A 17974-nucleotide genomic window follows, 5' to 3' on the forward strand; every position below is an offset into this window, starting at 1 on the left:
TTAAATTTTAAAGGGATCTTAATAGATCCATAATAGTATAACAAAGCATTTGACTTGTAAACACTTTTTATAATTGATCTCTATGACAGGTGTGTCTAAAGGAGAGCTGATGGTCTGATTTTAAAGGGGCCATGGCTTAACTTCAAAGAGTATGTAATTTACTAATTAGAACATAGAAAGATGGGTGACATCTCATTTTCTCTGATAGTCATTCCTGGGGCTTGTTTCTAGCACAATCATACCTAGTCATGATCCAGTACTTACACTACCATGCAATCTCTTAAGCAATTCTTTTTTAAGCCCCTCAGGATAGTTAAAACTTAATTGCTGCTGGGGCACATAAAGCAACAGCTTCATGGATACCATTAGGAGTCTTCTCTCTGTATAATAACTACTCCCTGTCCTCAAGTCCCCTTCAGCATTCAGCTACTCTCCTTTGGAGAGGAGGCTCCATATTCTGGGGCAGTAACAGATAAAAGCCTTCTCTTATTTTTATTTTTAATAGGACAAAGTGAGTCTTATGAGATAAGCTGTAGTGAATAGGTTTTAACCAGCATCTCAGCTCTCTCATTAAATTATCTTCTCAAATCCAGCCTTCTTCCAAACTTCCCTAATATTGTCAAGGACACCATCACTCTCTTAGTCATCCAAGTTTGTCAACTTGGTGTCACATTCAGTTCTCTGTACCTCATTTCACATGTCTAATCAGTCACCAGAACTTGCCATTCTATGTCTTCAGTAGTCCTCTTATCTGTTCCCTCTCTCTCTGCTTAAACTAGCACACTTCACTTTAATATGTAATGAAGAATGGGACAGCTAGGTAGCAAAGTGGATAGAACTTCAGGCCTGCAGTTGGGAGAACTTGGTTTCAAATTTGACCTCAGACACTTTCTAGCTGTGTGACCCTGAGCAAGTCATTTAACATCAACTGACAAGAATTGATACTAAAACAGAAGATAAAGATTTAAAAAAAAGAAAAATACATAATGAATTACCCTAGCTCAGGTCCTCATCACTTCTCACTAGTACTTCTAGTTTATCTCCCTATCTCATATTTTCTTTGCAATCTTTTTAGGATACATATGTAATTGTCTTAAAGCACTAGACTGATCATGTTGCTGCTACTCAATAAACTCCAGTGATTCCCTATTTACTCTAAGATCAAATATTATTTCATCTTTTTCTCATACTTTAAATTTTTCTTTTTTTTAATAATGAAAGGCAGTGTGGCATAGGGAATAGAAAGTAAGTTCTGAAGGCCAGTTCAGATTTGATTTCAAGTACTGATTCTGGCATGTATTTGTTGTGTACATTTCACTTAACCTTTCAGACCTTTAGTCAATTCTCTAAAATTAAAAGTTACAAAGTACTGCACCACATTGATAAATGGAGTTTCCTTCCCCAAACAAGTTCAATTCCTATTTTCATCTTTTGTGTAAGTTTTATAATTTACATGTATTAGTGCAGTAGTACATTTATATTAGATTATATGTACACATATAAATATAATATAAATTATATGTACATATATAATCTTTAAATATATGTGTGCATATTGAGGAAATTGCTCAAAGATGTTTTATAGATTAGGTGCATGATTTTAAAAAGTTTGGAGAACAATGATCTGAAAGACAATCATTCTTTGCCATGCTATTTTACTACCCCATCCCCCACTTCAACTGGTATAATGATCAAATGTAGCAATAATTAAAATAAGTCATCTCTGTAAGTTTTGTGTCTACTGAATTTTCATATTTTTTAGAAAAATAAGGGAATCTAGGTAGATTTTTGTTATTCTAATATATTCCTGATCATAAGTTTTGGAGGAAGAATTTTGGAGGAAGCTCTTTGGGGAGAGGGGTAGATCTGGCAGTCCAAGAAAGTTTATGGAAGGGGAAGGAAAGAAAATAAGCATTTATATAGCATCTATTATGTGCCAAGCACTATGCTAAGCACTTTATAATTACTATTTCACTTGATCCTCACAACGCTCCTGCAATGTAGGTACAGTTATTTATCTACATTTTATGACTGAGGTAACTGAAGCAATCAAAGGTTAAGTAACTTGAATTTCGATTCTGAGATTGGATTTGAACTCAGGGCTTCCTTACTCCAGTGCTCTGTCACCTGAACCATCATGCTTCTATGCTGGCACAGTAGGTGGCATGGTGGGCCAGGGCCATGCAGACAAGAAAACAAGACAGATTATTTAAAGGTGGAAAACAGGTTGTCCCTGCAGCAGCCTGAGTGGAAGAATGACTGATTAGTAGTGGACTCTCCCTCCTTGGCTAAGAAACTCATTCATTGAAAGACCCCATGATGCCCTATTTTGCTAACCATCATTGCTTGTGATAAACCTGAGGCTATTTTTATAAACTAGTTCATTCCTATTGTCTATCCATGTTTATTATTTTGGGAAAAGAGTAAATACAAAATGTCTATAGATGAAGGGTTTTTTCCCACAAATTATGTATGCTAGGACCCTGAAATTTTGGGACCTACTGAGTTATAATTTTACTTCATAAAGGATCCTATTATATAATTCTCTCCCAAGAAAAACCTTGACTCATTTACTGTTAAAGAATGAGCCACTAGATCACTGTGGTACTGAAGGCCTCAGAGGCTAAACTCTCTGAATTCATATTGACTAGATTTATTCTTTGTCATGAGGAAATGTCCTCCACCAATTCAGATCAGCAATTGCTCTACAGCTTAAGAGTCTCTGGCAGCTAACTTGGACAAAAATAGGTTAAGACATTCCAAAGGTCAACACAGAGACTTAAAAGACTTTCTCATTTTCTGAATGGATATGTTTCAACCTCTTTTTAATAGAAAGTATTTCAAAATGCTCTGAAAATAGAAGATAAATGAAATAACATTAACATCTTAAATATGCTATGAATAATTTCAATGAACATTTCAGGGCAAATATTTTTTAAACTGCCCATATAATTTTGAGGACTTACAAAAATATTTTGGAAAGAAGTATGATGGGCCCAGATAAAAATATTTCTCTCACAGAATTTGTGTATATTTTCTCTAGAGGTAACCTCTAATTTTTCTTTAAACATTTTAGCTTATTTACTAAAATTTGCTCCACCTTCACAAATACGAGATTCCTCACTGAGGTAGTAGCCTTGTGGGCATTCATATTGAAAGTTTCCAAAAGTGTTGATACAATTTCCATCCTGGTAGAGACCTGGTAATTCTTGGTATTCGTCAATGTCTACAAAACAGAAATAATTATAGTTGAAAATAATGCTATAGTACAAAAATGATTCTAACTTACAAATAATTGCATTATATCTAAGCTGCTGCATATAGAATTAACATGATTTTCTGGATCACTGATTATTTTAGCTTATCTTAGAAGGGCGATGGAGTTGAAGGATGTTTCAAATTTGGCAATGAAGGTAAAATGATGTTTGCTCCAAATCATTCAGATAGTACTGTGGTACAACTACTTTGTGAGAACAATGTTTATTATTTTGCTTTCTTTAAAGTGACTTTTCATTTATTCTAATGAACTGTGATTTTATTTACAATTAATTCCCTCCAATGGCATAGATCACACCTCATCCATGCCTGACAAATTTAAAAAAAACCCATACCATCTTTATTAGAATTGGTATTAAGTGTCAGTTCCAAGGCAGAAATGTGTTAAGGGTTAGGCAACTAGGGTTAAGTGCCTTGCTCAGGGTCACACAGCTAAGATGTGTCTGAGGCCAGATTTGAACCCAGGACTTCCCATTGTTAGACCTGGCCTTCTATTCACTGAGTCACATAGTTGTTCCCTGAGCAACTTGTACCTTATTTTCCTATAAATCTGCCATTGTCAGTCATCAGAATGTGTGGTAGACTTCTATCTCTTTATATTGCATTATTATATTATTATTATGTTATATATATCATATAGCAATAAAATCTGATTATTTATAGGTTATCTAATGATCCCAAACTTCTTACTGAAATAAATATAATAACTTATGATATTTAAATTATCACCATCTTCTAATGATACTATATTGGTACAAGTCATAAAATATCACAGGTTTCAAAGATTTAAAAATGCCCAAAGATTTAATATGTCTATCTATTATTATTATTACCTCTTTTCCTATAACATGCATATAGTCCTGCATAAAATGGAGCTAAACCCAATTTTTTAATGCAGCATTCTAAAACTTTACCGGATGATGTGAGGGATATTAATTTCAATGTTATATCAATTTTTCATTAATTATTTTTAAATTATTTTTCAGTAGTAGAATATTTTCCAGCTAGTTCAGATATTGGTGGTTATTGAAAGAGAACTCACCCTCAAGGATGATAGTGATAGGATTAGGTCTGAAGCCCTCACTTCCTGGACAAAGAGTATAATAATCAGCTAGGAGAAAAAAGAAAGTATAATATTTGTGTTTATAATGAATAGTCATTATAATGGCTATAAAGAATAAGGCTATAGCAATAGTCATAAATCAAAGTATACTTACTTAATAATTACAATAGATGAACACAGTGCTTTGATAGGTGCCTTACATAAAACTAGGCAACTGGGTGGTGCAGTAGATAGAGTGCCAGTCTCTTCCAGAGGCTCAAATCTGGCCTCAGAAACTTACTAGCTGTATGACCTGGGCAAGTCATTTAACATTGTTTGCCTCAGTTCTTCATCTGTAAAATGAGCTGGAGAGGGAAAATGGCAAACCATTCCAGTATCTTTGCCATGAAAACCCCAAATGGGGTCACAAAGAGTTGGACATGACTATAAACAACTGAACAATAACAATATAAAACTAATCAACACACTGAAAAAGTCTGATATCAAATGCAGTGTTCTAAGCACCTGAGGTTAATAAATAAGGGGAGTCGTCTCCTAAGTCTTCATTGGGAAGAATCTTGATTTTTTTTTCATTATAAGTTACATTATTCAGCTTTTTTTGTTTCTTGTTGTTCTTCCAAAGTAATTTTACCATTGTCATCATGTATTATTGTTTTCCTGGTTATTATTTCACTTTACATCAGTTCAAATTAAGTCTTTCCCATGACTTTCTGTATTCATTCTATTCTAAATTTCTTTTAACATAGTAATGTTTCCATTTCTTTCTATAGAAGCAAGATAGCAGAATAGAGGAAGAAACAAAGCTGAACTCTCTTAATATTCTCCTCCAAGCAACTTTAAAATAGTGCTTCAAATTGAATTCTGGAGTGGCACAGCCAAACAAAAGTCAGGGTGAGACTTCTTCCCATCTAAGATAACCCCCTAGGTTGGCAGAAGAAAGCTATGATCACTGGGTGGAGAGGTAGTGGTGGTAAGTAGGTGGCCTGAATATGTATAGCAACACCAGCAGCAAGGATTAGAGGTTGCTGCAATAGCAGTAGCAGCTTTGGTAGTTTTCAGTCCAGAGGTGGTAAGGAAATCAGATGACTGGTCAGAAAGATTAGAATGGACCCTCTGCTAACACTGAGTCCAGAACCCTGTTGCATTGCCCATATACAGTTCCAGGGGTAAGAAAAGTGTTTGTGGTTGTCATGAGGGAACAGGGGTCCTGGTCAGTTTTAAGGCAGGAGAGAGCCCTCGAATTTGTAGCCATAGTAGAGCAAAGAATCTGGTAACAATTCGAGGATCAAGTGAGCTGACACTTGTGGCTGCAGAGGAGCAAGATCCTTTCTTAAGTAAAGACCAGAGTATAGCATTGGAGACCAGTGAACAGATCTCTCCTAGGATCACACCAACTGGAAGCACAGAAAACTTAAGATCCACAGAACTAGCTCTGAAAATAGCAGTACAATAAATTCTGAAGCTTAAAATAGTGGCCTTCCCACCTCAGAAGCAAAAGGCAACTTTGTAATAAAGTTAAAAGTCAAGAAATAGAAGAGAAAGAATATTCTTCTATAAATAACTTTTAAAAAAAAGCCTCAAAATGAATTTGAGTGGTAGAGCCAAAAAAATGATTGTAGACACACATTCTTCCAGGTAAGTCAGAAAGAAAGATCTGTGTGAAGGCCAATCTGGAGCCCATGTGGACAAAATACCAGTCATGGGACTATGGTAATGACTGAGAAGGAACAGCAGCTTTGAGACATCTCTAGCCAGAGACAATAAGGGTCTCTGGCAACTGGTAAGAAAGAGATTATAAGGGACCCCTTGGAATAGCACTAGATGTGGAGCAAATGCTGTTCAAGAAGGACTAAGAGGAGCATATTCTGTCAAGAGGGAGCAAGAGTCTTGAGGAGCAGTCTCAATTGCAATTTCAAGGGATCAGGAGTCCTTCCTAGGTAATGACCAGAACAGATCATGAAAGGAATAATCACATCTTTCCCCAAATTACACCACGTGTGTGTGTGTGTGTGTGTGTGTGTGTGTTAAACACCACTACCACCAAAAACATTTAAATAAACATGCTAAACCACAAATTCCACATCGTTTACAATTTGTTTAAAAATATGTAAATTGTATATATGTGCTTATATAAACATACTTGGCTTTTGAGTTCAATTTGGATTTGTTTTAATTGGATATTTTTTCTCTTGATTTTATGGCTGTTATTTTTTAATTTAATCATAGTATGTATTCTTCTTTTCTTTTCTTCTCTTTTCATACTTTTCATATAGTTCCATATTTTCTTTTATTTCCAATATTTGTCACTTCATATAACATGATAAAATCCATTACATTCAAATACTGCAGTCTCTTCACCCATTTCTTGCAATCATTGCATTTGTGTCATTTCCATTTTTTTTGTCATGAGAAAACAAAGTTTCCAAGGATATTTTCATATATACAAACTTTTCCCCTCTCAATAATGCCCTTAGGCCCTATTTTTAGCAATGGCATACCTAGGTCAATGAGCATTAATAGCTAAACAGCTCTTAATGTATAGTTCTATCTTCTTTTCTAAAAAAAATTATGACTGTCTAGAAGCATAATATTAGGCTTGTTTTTTGAAGTTTCTATCAGCAATTAATTTGATCATTTTAACCCATCTAGTTTATCAGTTAATATGCCTTACCAGGGATATATTTAGGTTGTTTCTTAGGCAGCAGACACAATCTCCTGCCGGGACCATACTTTTTCCAAAACCAAGTCTTTTCGGCTGGGTCATACGTAGTAGAACTTTCACAGTCTCTTAGTAATGCAGAATAGATGAATATTAAAGAACATTTATGCTCTCTAAGCCATTGTTATCCCATCAGAAACTATGCTTGAATTATGTGTATGCTTAGGTTTAGATCTACTACTAACCTCATGCAGGTCAGTGAGGGCTTTCCAAATATCTCTCATATTTTACTTATATGAGGTTCTATTCATCTCCTTAACTTCTTATTTATTTTTTGTTTAGATTTATCTAATTCAGAGAGGTGGCAACATTACTATTATGTTGTTATCTATTTCATCTGTATTTCATTTAATTGTCTTTCAAAAATATGGATGCTTTAACAAAAATATCCAGACTTCCTGAACTAGCTATTAAAATGGCAGTGTGAAAAAGCTAGAAGCCTAAGATAGTATCCTTCCTCCCCAACATGGTAGGAACAGATTCCAATTTTAACATAAGTCTAAAACCAAGAAATAGTGCATCCCCAGAATAAACAAAGCAAAACAAAAGAACCTGATCATAAAAATTTACTATAATGGCAAGGAAGATCAAAAACAAACTTGGGGGGTGCAATTAGGTAGCTCAGTGTTTGAGAGCCAGGCCTAGAGATGAGAGATCCTAGGTTCAAACCTGGCCTCAGACACTTCTTAGCTTTGTCATTCTGGGCAAGTTACTTACCCCCCATTGCCTAACCCTTACTGCTCTTCTGCCTTAGAATCAACATGGAAGGTAAGGATTTTTTTTTAAAAAGACTCAGAAGAAAAGTAATGAAGTCAAAATAATTATAAGCAAATACTCTAAGAAAAACAAAATAAAACTGTGAACTTGACACAAGTCCAACAAGGAGTTCTGAAAGAACTGAAAAAGAGACTTTCAAAATAAAATAAGAATGGTACAGGAAAAATTAGATAATGAAATGAGAGCAAAGGAAGAAAATTATGAAAAGAAAATTAATTTGGTAAAAGAGGCACAATGATATTAAATAAAATAACCCTAAAAATTGGTCACATGGAAAAAAGGTATAAAACTTCACTGATCAAAGTAAGTCCTTAAAAAGCATAATTAGCCAAAAGGAAAAAATGTACGAAAGCCAATGAAGAAAGTAATCCTTAAAAATTAGAATTGGGCAAGTAGAAACTAATGATTCCACGAAATATCAAGAAACAATCGAAGTCAAAAAAATGAAAAACTTCAAGAAACTGTGAAATATCTCATTGGAAAAATAATTCATCTGGAAAATAGATTGAGGAGAGATAATTCAACAATTATTGGTATACTATTTGCCAAGACAAACACAGGAATCCTATGGACACAATTACAAAACACTTTTCACACAAATAAATAAAATCCTATCCATGAGGAGTTAATGTTTTTCTACTTTACACAATAAAAATGGAAATCCTACCTAAATTAATTTACTTAATAAGTGCCTTACCAATTAAACTACCAAAAGACTATTTTATAGACCTAGAAAAATAACAAAATTTATCTAGAAGAATAAAAGATCAAGAATATCGAGGGAATTAATGAAAAAATGTGAAAGAAGTACCAGATACACTGTACTATAAAGAAATAATTATCAAAATATTATGGTACTGGCTAAGAAATTAAATGGTGGATCAACAAAATGACCTTAGCAATCTAGTGTTTGATAAACCCAAAGATCCCAACTTTAGGGGTAAGGACTCACTATTTGACAAAAATTGCTGGGAAAACTATAAAATAAAATCGCAATTATTATAGACCAATATCTCATACCCAAGATAAGGCCAAAATGGGTATATAACTTAGACATAAAGAGTGATGGTACAAGTAAATTCGGGAACACAGAATCGTTTACCTAGCAGATCTTGAGAGAAGAGAAGAATGTATGACCAAATAAGGAATAGAGGGCATTATAAGATATATAATGAATAATTTTGATTATATTAAATTAAAAAGGTTTTGGATAACCAAAAAAATGTAACTAAGATTAGAAGGGAAACAACAAACTGAGGGAAATTTTTCATAACAGATTTCTCTGACAAAGGCCTCATTTCATAAATATTTATAATACATGTCATTCCCCAATTGACAAATGGTCAAAGGATATGAATAAACAGTTTTCAAAGGAAAAAATGCTCTAAATCTCTTTTGATTAGAAAAATGAAAACAAGTTAAAACAACTCTAAGACTTCCTCACACCTACAACACTGGCTAATATAACAGAGTAAAGTGATAAATGTTGGGATGTGACAAAATTGGAACACTAATGCATTGCTGATGGAGTTGTGAACTGATCCAACTATCTGAAAGTCAATATGAACTATCCCCAAAGGGCTATAAAACAATGCACATCCTTCAATCCTATAATAGCACTACTACTCTATATTTCAAAGAGATAAAAAAAGGGGGAAAGACCTACTTGTACAAAAATATTTTTAGCTACTTTTTTGAGGTTGCAAAGAATTGGAAGTTGAAGGGATGTTCATCAATTGGGGAATGGCTGAAGAAATCGAGGTAGATGATGGTATTGGAATACTATTGTGCTGTAAGAAATGATGAACAGGATGATTTCAGAAAGAGCTGGAAAGCCCTACATGCACTGATGCAGAGTGAAATAAGCAGAACCAGGAGTACATTGTAATACAGAATTGAAAAGACTCACCAATAACCACTTGAAAAGGATCCCAAATTGAAAACTTCCAGAAATGTTGGTCACATTCTAGAGCTTCCAGGCAAAACAAAAAATACTTAAGGCTGTGAGAAAGACACTATTCAAATATCATGGAATTAGTACCACACAAGATTTAGCAGCTAGCAAGAAGAAGAAAGCTTGGTGTATTCTGGAAGACAAAAGGGCTGGGATTCCAAAACAAGAAGAACCTATCCATTAAAAATGAGTATAAATCTTTGTAGAGGAAAAATGGATATTTAATGAAATATAGGAATTTCAAGCATTCCTGATAAAAACTTGAGCTGAATAGGAAATTCAACTTTCCAATAAAAGACTCAAGAAAAGCATAAAATAGCATACATGAAAGATAATTTAATTGGAAGATGATACATGTAACTCCTAAAAACTTTACATTATTAAGAGGGTAGGGAATGAGTTGATTATGCTGAGATGAAGTTAAAAAAAAGGGGGTGGGGGTAGATGAGAAAGAGGAAGGAGGAGGGAGAATTGGGAAAATTCTCTAACATAAAAGAAATACACAAAGAAAAGCTTTTACAGTGGAGGGGGAAAGGATGAGTGCATAATGTTAGAACATCATACATCTAAACTGGCTTAAAAAGGGAAAGACATACCCACACATATACATACATATTTGTATATTCAATTGGTAATAGAGATCTATCTTTCCTAACTGGGAAGTAGGAGTGGAAGTGAATGAGAAAAGAGGGGTGATAAAAGAGAGAGATAGGGGTTAGTCAGAAGCAAAACATACTTTAGAAGAGATGATAAAGAGAGAACAACAACCAGAAGAAACCAGAATGGAAGGAAATGCTCAGTTAACAACTGTGAATTTTAATGAGATGAGCTCACTTATAAAAGAAAGCAAGTAGCAGAAGAGATCAGAAACCAGAATCCAACATGTTTGTTTACAAGAAACACATTTGAAGCAGAGAAATAAATGTAGTTAAGGGACTACAGTAGAATCTATTATGTATTAACAGAAGTAAAAAAGGCAGGAGTAACAAAAAAAACACAATAGATCAAATTAAAAGAGAAGCCCAAAAATTATATCTTGCTAAAAGGCAGCATAGACAATGAAGTAATATCAATACTAAATATATATGCACCAAATGGCATAGTATCCAAATTCTTAAAAAAAAAGTTAGATAAATCACAAAAGGAGTGTAAAACTATACTAGTGTAGGACCTCAAATTCCCCCCTCAGAGCTAGATAAATCTAACCATAAAAATAAATAAGAAGTTAAGAAGATGAATGACCAGAGTATATTCATAACAGGGATATAGGGCTGTCAGTCCAATATTAAACTATGAGCATGATTGACCATATCAATAATAAAAACAAAAAAATCATTAAGATTATATCAACAGATGCAGAAGTCTTTAGCAATGTACAATATCTATTCCTTAAAACACACAGACACACATACACTAGAAAGCATAGGAATAAATGGAGGCTTTCTTTAAATTATAAGTAGTATCTCTAAAATAAAAAACATTGTCTATAAATGAGATATGAGGCTTTCGCAGTATAATCAGGGGTGAAAGAAGAATGTTCATTATCACCACTATTATTCAACATTGCATTGAAAATGCCAGTTTTAGCAATAAGAAATTGAAGGAATAAAAATAGGCAATGAGAAAACAATTATCACGCTTTGCAGATTATGGTATACATAATGGATTTTAGAGAATTAAATAAAAAACTAGCTGAAATAATTAATAATTTAGTGAATCTGTAGCATATAAAATAAACTCACAGAAATCATAAGTATTTCCATATACTACACACAAACCCAGCAGGAATTAAAATAGAAAGAGATTTTCTACTTAAAATAACTGCAGAAAATATAAAATATTTGTGAATCTACCTACTAAGGCAAACCCAGGGACTATATTGGATAATAAAACTACAAAACAGCTTTTATTTTTTTAACCCTTAACTTCTATGTATTGGCTCCTAGATGGAAGAGTGGTAAGGGTGGGCAATGGGGGTCAAGTGACTTGCCCAGGGTCACACAGCTGGGAAGTGACTGAGGCCCGATTTGAACCTAGGACCTCTGGTCTCTAGGCCTGACTCTCAATCCACTGAGCTACCCAACTGCCCCACAAAAGAGCTTTTATATAAATAAGATAGTTCTGTTTAGAAAAATAATAATTTCTCATGGGTCAGCCAATAAAAATAACAAATGGTAACATACTTATTATTCAGTGCCATGCTCATCAAACCACAAACAATTTATTTTAAAGAACTAGAAAAATTTTTTAAATGAAATTCATCTGTTAAAACAAAAGGCCAAGAATATTAAGGGAATCAATGTGAAAAGAATATGGTCTAATTCAATTTCAAACTATATAGTACAAAGCAATAATTATGAAAACAACTAGTTATGTTTAAGAAATAGAATGGTAGATCAATAGAATATATTAAGAATATAACATACAGTCGAAAATGACCACAGTAATCTAATGTTTGATAAAATGATTGAGGCTTCAGGTACAAAAACTTCACTATTTGACAAAAAATGCAGGGAATATGGTTTAGCAAAAAATATAGTTATTGACCAACACTTCACACCATTTACCAACATAAAGTCAAAATGGGTACATGATTTAGACATAAACAAATTAGGGGAGCTTGGAACAATTTATCTGTAAGGAAAGAATATATGACCAAACAAGAGATGATCACAGAAAGTAAGTGGGTAATTTTTATCACATTAAATTTAAAAGTTTTAGCACAAACAAGACCAATACCAAGATTAGAAGGAAAGCAGAAACTAGGAGAGAAATTGCAGCAAATGTCTTTAATAAAGGCCTCATTTCTCAAATATACAGGGAATGGAGTCAAATTTATAAAAGTACAAGCCATTCTCCAATTGATAATGATCAGATGGCACACCAGATAGCTTTCAGAAAAATAAATCAAAGCTATGTATTGTAATGTAAATATGTACTCTAAATCACTTTTGATTTAGATAAATGCAAATTAAAACAACTCTGAAGTATTACTTCACAACTCATCAGATTGGCTATTGCTATAGAAAAGAAAGAGGGCAAATGTTGGAGATGTTGAAAAACTGGGACACTAATGTACTGTTGGTTGAATCATGAACTGGTCAATCATTCTGGAGAACAATTTGGAATGTTGACCGAACTATAAAACTGTGCATATACATATTGACTCAGCAATATCACTTCTGGATTTGTATCAAGACTTGGTGAGGAGATGCCTATCAACTGAGGAATAGCTGAACAAGTCATAGCATACAATTATTATGGAATCTCATTGTGCTTTAAGAAATTATGAGCATTATATTTTAGAAAAAACTGGGAAATTTTATATGAAATATATTTTGGAAAATGAAGTGAGAAGAACAGCATTATATAATGTTCAACTGTGAACATCTTAACTATTCTCATCAAGCTATTCTGAAGGATTTTTGAAGTTCTACTCACCTCAAGAGATGGAACTGATGGAGTCTAAGTGCAGACTGAAACATAATTTTCACTTTTTCTTTCTCTCTTTTTTTTTGGCAGGTGGGATTTATATCATGAATGCAATGATGCTTTAATATTAGGAAAAACATCCATATAATTGACCATATCAACAAACAAACCAACAAAAATCACATGATTATCTCAATAGATACAGAAAAACCCTTTGACAAAATACAACGCTCATTCCTATTGAAAACAATAGAAAGTAGAGTAGTAGATGGGCCCTTCCTAAAAATAGTAAACAGTATATATTTAAAACCATCAGTAAGCATTATCTGCAATAGGAATAAATTAAAAGCCTTCCCAATAAGATCAGGAGTGAAGCAAGGATGTCCATTATCACCTCTATTATTTAACATTGTACTAGAAACTAATAGCAGTAGCAATTAGAGAAGAAAAAGAAATTGAAGGGATTAAAGTAGGAAATGAGCAGACTAAACTATCACTCTTTGCAGTTGATATAATTATCTACTTAAAGAAACCTAGAGAATCAACTAAAAAACTAGTGGAAATAATCAATAACTTTAGCATAGTTACAGGATACAAAATAAACCCACATAAATCATTAGCATTTGTACACATTTCCAATACAACTCAGCAGCAAGAGTTAGAAAGAGAAATTCCATTTAAAATCACCCTAGACAATATAAGGAATCTATTTGACAAGAAAAACCCAGAAATTATATGAACACAACTACAAAACACTTTTTACACAGTTAAAGTTAGATCTAAATAATGGGAAAAACATTAATCGCTCATGGGTAGGACAAACTAATAAAAATGACAATCATACCCAAATTAATTTTACTTATTTAGTGCCATACCTATCAAACTACCAAGAAACATTTTTAGTGAATTAGAAAAAATTGTAACAAAGTTATAAAATTAGAATGGAAGCAACAAATTGGGAAAAAATATTTATAACAAAATCCTCTGACAAAGATCTAATTTCTCAAATTTATGGAATTAAATCAATTGCATAAAATAATCAAGCCATTCTCCAATTGATAAATGGACAAGGGACATGAATAGGCAGTTTTCAGATAAAGAAATCAAAACTATCAAAACATATGAAAATATGTTCAAAATCTCTTTATAATTAGAGAAATTCAAATTAAAATAACTGTGAGGTACCACCTCACACCTAGCAGATTGGCCAACATGACAGCAAATGAAAGTAATAAATGTTGGTGGGAAGATGGCAAAATTGGGACACTAATGCATTGCTGGTGGAGTTGTGAATTGATCCAAGCATTCTGGAAGGCAATTTGGAACTATGCCCCAAGAGCTTTAAAGGACTGCCTGCCCTTCAATCCAGTCATATCTCTGCTGGGTTTGTCCTCAAAGAGACAATAAGGAAAAATACTTGTACAAAAATATTTATAGCTACACTCTTTATGGTGGCAAAAAATGGAAAATGAGAGAGTGTCCATCAATTAGGGAATGGCTGAAGAAATTGTGGTATCTGTTGGTGATGGAATACTATTTGTGCTGAAAGGAATAATGAACTGGAAGAATTCCATGTGAACTGGAAAGACCTCCAGAAACTGATGTAGAGTGAAAGGAACAGAACCAGGAGAACATCATACACAGAGACTGATACACTATGGCACAATCAAATGAAATGGACCTCTCTATTAGAAGCAATGCAATGATCCAGGACAATTCTGTTGGACTTCTGAGAAAGAATGCTATCCACATCCAGAGAAAGAAGAAAAATGTATGATTGATCACATGGTTCAATGGGGATATTATTGGAGATCTTTACTTTAAATGATCACTCTATTGCAAATAGTAATAATATGTCAATAGTGGAATTGCTCATTGGCTCTGGAATGGGGGAAGAAGGACAGGAAGAAAAAAACATGAATTATGAAAAATATTCTAAATTAATTAAATAATTGTTTAAAAATGACTGAAGAACTCTAATCATGAAGCAATCTGCTACTGGCTACAAAGTTGAGTCTGTTAGACCAGTAGAATCAATTAAGTACACAATACACAGTAGTAAAATGACCATAGAAATCCAGAGTTTGATAAACTTAAAGATCCAAGCTTTGGGGACAATTAGTCATTATTTGAAAATAATTTGAGAAAATTAGAAAGCAATTTGGCAGAAATGAAGAATAGACCAAAAGTTCATAATATACAATATAAGGTCAAAATGGTTTTATGATTTATAAAAGGGTGATATAAGCAAATTAAGGACCATGGAATATTTTGCCTGTGAGACCTATGGATAAGGGAGAGTTTATAACTAAATAAGAGATAGAGAGCATTATGGAAACAAAAATGGATAATTTTGATCACACTAAATTAAAAAGATTTTGCACAAGAAATTCAGTGCAGCCAAGATCAGAAGGAAAACAGAAAACAGAACAAATTTGCATATGAAGTTTCTGTGATAAAGACTTCATCTCTCGAATATTTAGATAATTAAATGATAAGAATATGAATGATTTCTCAAATGATTTAAACAGATGTTTTCAGAAGAAGAAATCAGAGTTATCTGTACTCACAGGAAAAATGTTCTAAATCACTATAAATGAAAAATGCAAATTAAAACAATTTTGAAGCTACAAATTCACACATAGCAAATTCACTCTTATGACAGAAAAAGGAAATTACAAATGTTAGAGGGGATGTGGAAAAATTGAGACACTAACACACTATTGATGGAATTATAAACCATTCCAACCATTCTGGGGAGCAACTTGGAACTATGCCCAAAAGACTGTAAAACTGTGGATACTCTTTGACCCAGGAACACCACTACTACTAGATCTATATCCCAAAGAGATAAAAAGAGGAAAATGAGTTATTTCTACAAAAATTTTATAGAAATTCTTTATGTGGTAGCAAAGAATTGGCAAATGAAAGGATAGCCATCAATTGGGAAATGATGGATAAACATGATTTCGGGAAAACCTGGAAAGATTTACATAAACTGACTCTGAGTGAAGTGAGCAGAACCAGGAAAACATTATATAGTAATAACAATCCTGTATGATGAACAACTGTGAATGACTTTACTATTCTCAGCAACGCAATGATCCAAGACAATACACCAAAGGACTCATGATGAAAAATGCTTTCCATCTCCAGAGAAAGAATGGAGACTGAATTCAAATGAAAGTATACTTTTAAAAAATAATTTTTATGAGTTTTTGGTAGTTGTTTTCTTTTGCAGCATGGCATTTTATTGCATGATTAACAGGACTCCAGAGATAGAAATCAATATAGAGTTGCTTGTGTTCTCAAAGAGAGGGAAAAGGTAAGAATGGAGAGAATTTGGAACTCAAAATTAAAAAAAAAAAAAGAATGTTAGATTTATTTTTTTTAAAACCCTTACCTTCCGTCTTGAAGTCAATACCATGTATTGGCTCCAAGACAGAAGAGTGGTAAGGGTAGGCAATGGGGGTCAAGTGACTTGCCCAGGGTCACACAGCTGGGAAGTGTCTGAGGCCGGATTTGAACCTAGGACCTCCCGTCTCTAGGCCTGACTCTCAATCCACTGAGCTACCCAGCTGCCCCCCTGTTAGATTTACTTTTAAATGTAATAGGAAAAGAAAAAATGTAATTTAAAATCCGGTGATTCATTGATTCATGCTAAGAACAACCATTTGGTATTGAAAAAATTTTTTTCTCATTTTTAAAAATAATATTTCATTTTTCCCATTTACATGTAAAAACGTTTTTTAATAATTGGGGTTTTTTCGAGACCAGAATTCTTTTCCTCCTTTCTTACATGCCTGCCTCCCTGATTGAGTAAGTAAACAATTTGATATAGATTTTTACATGTGAAATCATGTAAAACACTTTTCCATATTAATCTTTTTTGTGAAAGAAAACTTGAACAGAAAAAAATAAAGAAAGTTAAATACTGTATGCTTTGGTCTGGATTCAGATTCCATCAGTAAGCAGCTGGCATTTTTCATCATTAGTCCTTTGGAATTGTCTTGGATCATTGTATCTCTGAGAATAATGGGGTTATTTACAATTGTTCACCTTTTAATACTGCTGTAATATAAAATGTTCTGCTGGTTCTACATACTCTGCTTCAGTTCCAGGTTTTTTAAAAAAAATTATTCTGTTTATCATTTCGGATGCTACAATAATATTCCATTCCTCTCCAAAATGGTTGGATCTGTTTACAATTCCACCAAGATTATATAAGGGTGCCCATTTTTCCACATCCCTTTCAGTGTTTGTCATTTTGCCCTTCTACTGTTTTACTCAATATAATAGGTGAGATGATATTTCAGAATTGTTTTGATGTGCATTTCTCTATTACTAATTTTGAATATTTTAAATGATTACATATGTCACTGCTTTCTTCATCCAAAAATTTATTATTTTTGACCTCTTAGCATTTAGCTCAGACTCATAAATTTAACAAAGTTCTTTGTATATTTGAGATATGAGACTTCAAGAAATTATCTATAAAATTTTCCCCAAATTTTCTGCTTTTCTTCTAATCCTGTCTACATTCATTTTATTTGTACAAAACGTTTTAAGTTTAATGTAATCAAAATTATCTATTTTACATCTCCCAATGCTATCTCATTTTTTCATAAGCTCTTCTCCAAACCATAAATATAAGAGGTTATTTGTTCCCTATTCTAATTTGCTTATGATTTCTCAGAAATTTCTAGGTCATGTATACATTTTGATCTTAACTGCTTTTAAGTTTTCCAACAAT

The 17974-nt window shown here is 33.2% G+C and overlaps 1 protein-coding gene across 1 annotated transcript in view; it reads right to left on the reverse strand.

Moving 5' to 3' along the window:
* LOC123251074 (fibrillin-2-like) overlaps positions 1–17974 on the reverse strand; it is a 185750-nt gene that overhangs the window by 133310 nt on the left and 34466 nt on the right. Inside the window, 2 exon segments of the mRNA XM_044680250.1 lie at positions 3101–3226; positions 4319–4387. Of these exon segments, the coding sequence (XP_044536185.1) occupies positions 3101–3226; positions 4319–4387 (195 nt within the window).

Source organism: Gracilinanus agilis, chromosome 1 (assembly GCF_016433145.1).
Source record: "Gracilinanus agilis isolate LMUSP501 chromosome 1, AgileGrace, whole genome shotgun sequence".
Taxonomy (NCBI): Eukaryota; Metazoa; Chordata; class Mammalia; order Didelphimorphia; family Didelphidae; genus Gracilinanus; species Gracilinanus agilis.